Source organism: Phyllostomus discolor, chromosome 7, assembly GCF_004126475.2.
Source record: "Phyllostomus discolor isolate MPI-MPIP mPhyDis1 chromosome 7, mPhyDis1.pri.v3, whole genome shotgun sequence".
Classification (NCBI taxonomy): Eukaryota; Metazoa; Chordata; class Mammalia; order Chiroptera; family Phyllostomidae; genus Phyllostomus; species Phyllostomus discolor.
In genome coordinates, this window is record NC_040909.2 from 3,641,098 (window position 1) to 3,650,002 (window position 8,905).

At 51.1% G+C, this 8,905-nt stretch overlaps 1 protein-coding gene across 6 annotated transcripts in view; it reads right to left on the reverse strand.

Annotated features, from left to right (window-relative positions):
• DOCK3 (dedicator of cytokinesis 3) overlaps positions 1 to 8,905 on the reverse strand; it is a 268,621-nt gene that overhangs the window by 60,484 nt on the left and 199,232 nt on the right. For all 6 annotated transcript variants that reach the window (XM_036030272.1, XM_036030271.1, XM_036030269.1 and 3 more), the window contains exons 22-24: positions 8,493 to 8,574; positions 5,577 to 5,747; positions 2,509 to 2,701 (exon numbers count right to left, since the gene is read on the reverse strand). In XM_036030272.1, the coding sequence (XP_035886165.1) occupies positions 2,509 to 2,701; positions 5,577 to 5,747; positions 8,493 to 8,574 (446 nt within the window). The remainder of the gene's footprint in view (positions 1 to 2,508; positions 2,702 to 5,576; positions 5,748 to 8,492; positions 8,575 to 8,905) is intronic.

Sequence of the window (8,905 nt, forward strand, 5' to 3'; positions counted from 1 at the left end):
GGAGCCCCGCAGAGGAGGGCGAGCCGCTTTGGAAGCCAGTGGCACTGTGGGCTTAGCGGGTCTCAGGCAGGCGGCGCTGGGGCTGAGGCCAAGCTGGAGGCCACCCGTTCCCTTTTGTGGGCCTAGAAGCCCACCTGCTGGACATTGTAAGAGATCCTACTACATTATCCTCCCACCTCTCTCTCCTTCTTTCTCAGGTCAAGACTTCGTACCCGTGACCCTTCGTGCAGGACGAATGTTAGGACATGGCTTCCAAACAACATCTCTTAAAGGACCAGACTCCACATTAAAGGCTTAGTTTGCAGTGGAAACTCCATTTAAATGACACGCACAGCTCTATGAGCTGCACGGGCTGAGCCCGCACACTGTGCATGGATTGTAAACAGCCCCTCTACAAGGCGCCCTGGCCAGCTGGCCTGGTGCTTCCACTCCCTGCCCCCGGCCCTTGCCCCCCGCATTCACTCTGCGGCAGCCATCCGCCCACCTTGTTTCCCCTCAGGCCCGTGGGATGCACCCACAGGAATGAACGGGAGAGAAGCAGGACTTGTGTCACAAGCCTCTGATAATCAGCTAACCCTCACTGCTGGTCCTACTTGTCTTTGCTCCTCAACGTCACTACCCAAGGAGCACTGTCATTAGGAGTGACTCTGTATTAACTCACTCCAAGACCTTAGGCAGGCTGCTTCTCCCCCTGCCATGGGCCTGACTTCCCCATCTGCAGAATGAGGTGCTGAGGGCCTCCTCTGGATTCCCTCAAGGGCACCACGGGAGTCCGAGTGTGAACGTCATGTCTGTGGCCCCTGCAGGTACCACCACGCCTGGCCAGCGTGACTCAGTCCGATCGCCAGGAACACGAACGAGCCACGACATTCTGGATTTACTGTTCCTGCTTCACCACAGTCAGGTGTTCCAGATGAAATTTAGAAATGAAGTCTCTGTCAGTCAAAATCAAATTACATGACACACAGAGATTCTGAGGCTGCCTTGTGAGTACGTATGAGAATGTGTCCCAGGGAAATGGACTGACAGCTATTCTATCTTTAAAAAAGGTGCCCAGCTACAAGAGAAGCTCCCAATCTCTTCTGCAGACCAAAATCCCAACGAAGCAGGGTTTGTGACAACCAATGGCTGCCTGCAGACAGAAGAGCAGACTCTGCTGAAGAAAAGGCCAAACTAGCGTGCTCGGAGGGTGTGTGTGTTGGTTAAATGACGCCGCTGGTAAAAATCCCCGCTTTAGGGGAGACGCTGCGATTCAGGCATCCGGTGACAGTGAGATGCAAATGAAAATCTGGTGGCGGCTTGTCATCTCAAAGTCCAATTACACAGTTCCCCTGCCACATAAAGATTAAGAACAAGTTTTCTACGTGATTATGGGAAGCAGAAGGGACATGCAAAAATATTAGAAATAGTGTCAGTGAGAGCGGTGTGCTGCCCTCCCTCCCGGACATTCAGAAAGCATCTTTGTAAGCAGTGCACAAAGCCTGAGCGTGGGCAGTGGCCTCCGTGGCCGTGTGTCCAGACCCCTGATAAACTCTTCACTCCAGGAGCTGGTGGAGAGGGAGCGTTTACCATAAACAGTAACTGAGAGAAAGGCTGGCTTTCCCGACGGCAGCTTCGCCACCAGCAGTGCCCAACACTGGCAAGTTAAGCTAAAGAGAACATCTGCTTTGTACTGCAAGTGTGTGTAGCCTTGGACTAGGAAATCACTGTTCTTAATACTTCAAAAGTCAAACCTAAAATATTTTTCTACCACAAATTCTAATTATAAAAATTCTAGTAATTGTTTTGTTAGCATTTCAGACTTATTCCTATACCCAGAAGTTCACTCTTTGACAGTGGTATTCTGATTAAAGGAGCAAGCCCATTTTGAGTGTAACATCTGGCCACTGAATGCCTGGCACCACTGCAAGCGGATTGTGTTCAATGTGGCTTGAGGTCTGTATGTGGAGGTTCTTTCTGAAAGGCAGCCTGAGCTCCCGAGGGTGTTTGGTAGGCTGTCCTGGCCAGTTTGGGAGTATGGAGGGCTCCCTGTCCATCTCTTTGTCTCATCCTTAGAGGCTCCGTCAAAGAGAGGAAAAGCAATCTGTCGAACTGGTGAGACAAGGAATCAAAAAGCACAGTGGGTCCTCTGGGCCCCCTTCAGGGTCTCCGTATTTCCTCGAGTTATCCTTTCCCCTTGGGCTAGACACTTCTCTCTCGCTCCCCTCCTTTCCCTCTGTTCTCTCGCCAGGCTGGGGGAGTGGAAGGCCCACCCTTGGCAGCTGGCTGGACTTTTGGGCCTGGAGTTGCTCTGCAGGCCATGCCACGTGCATCTCTAGGGCTGAATCGTGAGTGAGGCAGTAGGCTTACATCTCGCCTGCACCCTCGAGCAGAGTTTACTGAAAATTCTGCATTGTAAGGGCCACCGGCTTCTTATATGATGGTTGATAAAAATAATCCTTTGATTACCACTTGGCCAGCACCCTGGACAAGTGAGCATGACTCTCGCCCCAACCTGGTTTAATTTACCTGAGAAAGAAAACAGGCGGCTGTCCACGGTCCTGGCGATGGACTGCAGCTTCACCACATCCATCGACTGCCCGATGTGGACAGTGCTGGGCATGCTCCCCAGAGTCCCTCTCACAAACTCTGCCACCTCCTGCACGGTGAACATCTGCAGCAGCTCGTCAAAGATGGTGGGGAAGGAGTTGAGGAGCGCAGCCTGCGGAAGCAAGTGGAGCTGTGGTCAGCCTGGAGGTCGCGGGGGTGTCTATGCTGCACGCTCGGACGAAGATGCAGGCGGGAGAGGCTGAGCAGGCCCTGCAGGCCCTGCTGTGAGCGGGTTCCCCCCTGGCTTCTCCCGCTGCACCTGTCCCTGCAGCACTCATTCCTGGGACATGGAGCCGGGAGAACCAAAGTGGAAATCAAAACAGGAGAACTGACTGGGGCCCAAGCCACCTGAAGCTTTCACAGCTTGCCGGGGAATCTGCTGCCAAGGGAAGGGAATATAAAATGAAATCAGCTCAACCTGGCTTAATACCCATAGCTGTTTATGCTTATAAAATGGATTTAATCTTTTCATCTCTGTCACTATGATCAAAGTCTTGACCTTTCGATGTTGGCCCCAAACGCAAGCCGGAGCCTCTCAGAGAGAGCATGGCAGACAGAGCGGAGCCCCTCCGAGCAGCACTGACTGAGCTCTGCTCAGAGCCCGGCAGCCAGCCTTCCGGCTTAGGGCAGGACCATTTTCCCAGGACAGAGACGTTTATGTGAAACCATGAAATGTGAAGTCTTTATCTCCTTCATATGTGATGTCTGGCAGCTCAAGTGTAAATCCAGAGGGTGAAGAAGGTGTGGGTGTGGTCAGGCAAGCACTCTTGAGGGCTTGCAGCCATGGTGGCGTGGAGCTCAGTGACCTGGACGGTTCAGGGAGTGTGTGCGCTCGGACACTTCTGGGGTCTCAGCTCTAGCAGACCCATGAGGTGGCCTCTCAAGGGCAATCTGATAGTAATTCCAGGGTCTTTGGGAGGCAGAGTAGCATAGGAGAAAGAGAACAAGTTTAGGAATTAGACAGACATGACTTCAAATCCCAGCTTTACCATTTATCTGCCACAGAACCTTGGGTGAGTTACTGCCTAATCCTCAGTTTCCTCATCTATAAAATGGGATGATACTTATCCAGAGGCATTGGTATGAGTAAAAAAACTAGACGCGTATAGTTTGTGTCCAGTAAAGTGCTCGGCACACAGTAGGCCTTCAGTAAACACTGGCTGTCAGTCTTCTCTCGTCTACACGGAGGCAGCACGAAGGAGGCTTTTCCCACTTCTCAGTCCTCTCACGCGACTAACCCAAGGTGCGCAAAGGGAAACGGAGCGTCACCGGGAGACGAGGAGGCAAGGGGACACTCTTCCTAGGTGGCAGGTAGGGCAGGGAGGCCGTTTTCCTTGACTGACTCATCAGAGAGCAGACACCGGCCTCGAGTGAGCGGGCGTTAATGCCACCGGGGAAGGGGTCTGTCCGCCTGCGGTCTACGCGCAGGCCAGGCCCAAGTACAGAACTCACATGAAGTCTATCTGAAGACATGAAACTCTCTAAGATGACAGGGAAGTTATTTTGCAGTAATTAGAGCCATCACAAAAACGTATTATCGTAAGCAGTTAGATAAAAAAAAAAAACACAAAGGGGGAAAAGCAGGCACGTCACAATCAACAACAACCAGTAGCGGATTTGTCTCTGAAATAACGAAATTTCCTACATTTACGCACCAGGACAGGACACTCGCACCCTAACATCTCCTGGTGGTCGGGGTCAAAGACATAAAGTCTGCCCCAATAACATACTTGGTGAGGCTTCTGAAACTCACGAAACATGAGCCTGGCCCCAAAGAAGCAGGTCTGACCCCGACTCAGGTCTGAGCTGGGACCAGATCTCAACTCTGCCTCCCGGTGTGACGGGGGCGCATCGCTGAGTGCAGGGCACTGCCGAGCTCTCCGAAACCATGCCCGCCTTGCTCTGCCAGCTGCGCCAGGGTTAGCCACCTCTCTCTGCAGGCCGAAGAGAGGAGTCCTAGCCCTTGTTGGCAGGAGCAAATAGGCTGGGGCAGCGAAGGGAGGAGGAAGGTGAGCTGTTCAAGGTACTCAGGAGAGGAGACCAAGGAAGGAGCCTCCTCTACAGAGGCCCCTGACCTCGAGGTATTCCCACTTCTCACAGAGTCCAGCTCCCAACCGCTCACCTGTTCTCTGGGCCAGGTGGACTAAAGGCCACTGGCACCAGGGGGCAACACAGAGACGTGTGGAAAGCACAGAACTGTTCCGATCTTGAATGAGATATTTAGACAGACATTGGTACTCATGACAGTCCTGGAAGCGACTGAATGAATGGACATGAGAAAGGCTTTCTGGCCTGGGCTGATGGGTTTCGATGTAATAATTGGCCTCAAAAAAAATCAAGTGTAATTCATTAGAAACAATTCTGACATTTGTAAGAGAAAATAACTCCACTGTGACTGGGGCAGGGGACAATATCCTTGATCCTTCTCAGGGTGAGGCTGCAGGAAAAAAGTTAACAGGTTAACTGTCTAGCTATTTTTAATATAAGAAAGCAAATTTCCTTCCCACACTGTTATTTCTAATAGAATCCGATTATCCTAATTCTTGGCCAAAGTTTTCTTGTTATTTCCGCTATTTTCAACCTATTTAATTCTTAATTGCTGGACAAGCACTACTCTGAAATTTTTAAAGTTAATACAGTGACTAGGAGATTAAATCCCCTATACATTGTGAACACCCTCTATAAATAAGATGCTCATAAACAACTACTATGTGGTAGCTAAATACATTTTGTCTAAAGGGGGTCCCTGGGAACAAAGTTGTGCTTTCCTACCCTAAAGCCACTGGGCTATTTCATATTTGGCAGCTGGGGAATAGCTGGTTTTGAAGCGAAAGCAGCTTCTCATCTGTTGGATATGTCCCCGTAAACCACCCTCGCCCACACAGGAGCCGGGCAGGGCCTCTCTGGCTCCGGCAGCAGGAGGACAGAGAAATTACCCACGCAGACAGACACAATCCCGCACCAAGGCTTCCCTGTAGCTCACAGACCTGAGTGAACAGGAGCGTTTCTGAGTTTCTGCTGTCCAGACTGAGAACAAACCGGATGGAGTGGAAAAGTTCTTGGATGCTGGACCGGAACTGCTCCTCTTCCATGCCACACGTGGCTCTTGAGTACAGGATCCTCGACTGCACGATGAACTTGAAAAGGTACTCCAAGGCCTGGAGGTATGGGAGCCAGAGTAACAGAAAGGTGTTAAAGATGGTCAGGAACACACACAGCAGGAAATGAGGGGCAAAGTGGTGATAAATTATACACTAAAATCAAGTGATGGGCAATTCCAACTGTGGAGATAAGTTCTTCTTTTCTAACTTTTCTTAAAGTCCAAATGGTCACTGAGCAACAGTTGCCATCTTCCTGCGAGAAGACAAATTACTTCACGACTGTGTTTCAAGGCTCTGGAACTGAGGAACCACTGTCATGGAAATAGCTGAATGCAAGGACATACAGGATACAGAGAAAATTCCGTTTCTCAGCAGTAAGACATGGGCTGTCTTTCTGGACCACCTTAAGGAAAGCCATCCTCGAACCCGCCAAGGACGCCCCTACAGGTCATTCGCAGGGGACAAACAACAGCACCCTTATGTTCATCTTCTTCGGTGGTCGAACGTTCTCGGAAAGGCCCTGACTCGGGGCGTGAAAGGAAGAGACGAAGCAAGAATGGCAAGATGCAGTGAATGGCAGCAGCGAAGAAGAAGGGGCTTCCTGGGCCACCGCACGTGGCAACAGAGCCAGGGGTGCCTGGCCAGGGGCACACGAGCCCTGCAAGGAAGGGTGGCAGCAGGATCGGGTGGAGACTCACTAGTTTGGTCCAGACGACTCGTAACCCGAAATTCGCTGAAGAAGGGGAAAGGGAATGATAAAACGTGGCACTGGGCGCATGAGTACTGGGTGCCACGCAGCCAAGTTTGAAGGGCGAAGAACAAGTATGAAGTTTCGTAGGAAAAGGCCCCAAAGGCAACTCTTCCTTCTCCCCGCCCAAACCTCACTTTTCCATGAGTCCCTGCATCAACCCGGCCAACCTAGCCGGACACCTAGGAACCGGCCTCAGTTCTCCCTTCCAGTCTCCTCCCACATCCTCTTTAACACTCGAGAGCCCCTGCTGTGGTCACATCAGCCACTTTTCCACTGCTTGAAAACGCAAGCTCTTTCCCATCCCGGCTTTTCAACGCGCCGCTGCCTCTGTTTGGGAGGCTCGCCCCAGCTCTTAACACTGGCTTCAGCTCAGAGGCCCCTCCCTCGGACAGGCCTCCTCTAGAATCCTGACCTGAAGCATCCCTCCCCCTGTGGTCAGTCTGTTCCTGGTGGTTTCCAGGTGTATCTCCTTCACAGTGTGCACCAGGTTTCCCCCCACTAAATTTGTATATTTACCTGTTTCACATGTTTATTGTCTGTCTTTCCCGCACTTGAATGGAGTGCTATGAAGCTTAGCTTTTTTTTTTTTTTTTTTTGCTTGGGCCCCTGCGGAATCCCCAGGGGCTAACACAGTGCCTGATACATGGCGCACACCAAGCAATGACGACTGAATGACTTATTCTTCAGAGAAAACAACTTCTGTAAAGCCTTCTTCAGAGTCCTTAAGCAATTAATTTATGGATTCATGTAGAATCTTTTGCATTTAATTCGACGTTTACTCCCTGAAATATTACTCGAGGCCCCTGACAGATGCTGGGGTCAGAGCAGAGCAGAACCCAGGCCCTGCCGCGCGTCACACACAGGACCCTGCTCCACGCACGTGTCTGTGCCCGCTTCCCCTCGGGGCCCTGGAGACGTGCTCTTTAAGGGAACAGGCCTGCCTCACCCCTCTTCACACCTCAGCACCTACGACTGGCATCTGTAGATGCCAACTGCTCTACAGACATGTACTACGTGAAGGAGAGAAATGAGACTCACAGCTTTAGATCTGCACAGAATGTGCAGAGAAAAAGCAGGGGAAACACGAGATCTGTGATGCGGTGTTGCCTCTTCAGTCTCACGCCACTGGGGCAACATCTGCTTTATCTGTGGCCGTGTAACAAGAACAACAAACCACAGGCCCCGTTCCACTTAGAACAGATGATGTGATGTTAAAAGAGGACAGAAAAGAATGCAGAATTTCTTCGCTGCCGTTCTTTTACTGCTAAAAGACACAGTTGAAAAGCAACTACAATAAAAGGAACCCAAGAACAAAACAAGACAGGGACAGAAGGGGGAAGCGTGGACTTGCTTGAAGCGAGCTCCCAGGGTACGTGGCAGCTCCCTTCAGAGCACTGCCTGGAGAGCCACTGAGCAAAAGAGGGGCCGACCTTCCCCGAGGCCCTTCTCTACAGCAGAAGCAGCAGCCACGGAAAGAAGTCACTGGAAAGCAGAGGTAACTCACAGTGAGGGTGGTCCCTATAAACGGGAGCTGCCCAGCTAGGCAAAGGGATGCCTCATCACGGCACCTGTCCGAGCAGGAGTGCTGCCCCGGGGGACCCTGGGTTCTCCCAAGGGTCAAGGTTTTAAGATCATCTTCTTAGCACATGAATTCAGCTCTTTTTACTTAAAACAGTTCTGAAAAATAATGTTCAGTAATTACTGAGGAAGGAAAAAGTATGAAAAGATCTCAACTTTAATCCATGATGTCACCAACACTGGCTTAGAAGGGAACAGGGTACGTCAGCCAATGGAAGCAAAGGCTGTTGTCAAAAACCGGAGAGGTCGGCCAGGAGCCGTGTGCGCCTCAGTGCTCCCTCCTGCTTTAAGACAACATCGACAGGAATAAACACCTTCCGGGGCACAGTCAAGGTGAGGAAGGGAGAATGATGTGGTCCAAAGCGTATACTGACACTGGGGCGTCCACACCTGTCCTACACACTGCAGCACTGGGGTTACTCACAGGTGACTGCAGGGCGGGCCATCTGCGTACAGGGAGCTCAGTACATTACCCGCATGGCTTCCTGGATGTGGTCCTGCCGAATCAGTTCTGCTGAGCAGTCCATGTACCACTTCAAACAGCGGATGAGCTCCCTGCAAAAGAGGACAGTCCCAGAAGCCCCACTTTAATTCACAAGCAATGCAGCCTGAAGTGGTTTCAGCCTTCAATCAGCCACACAGGAAGTAGCACCCTGCCGATGAGCTAGACTGGCGTGACAGACCCACTACTGCAGCTGTGAAATCGTCAGATCTTGGAGACCAGACAACGCTCCTTGTCCATAAAGATCTGCCACATTTTAATCAGGAATTACCATCACTCTCTACCACTCTATCTCACACACATTTCTTCGGTAACAAGAAAGATTTCCCGAAGTCTTGGGCTGTATGTGTTTTTTTGTTTTGTCTGAAATTGCTATGTCTCTAC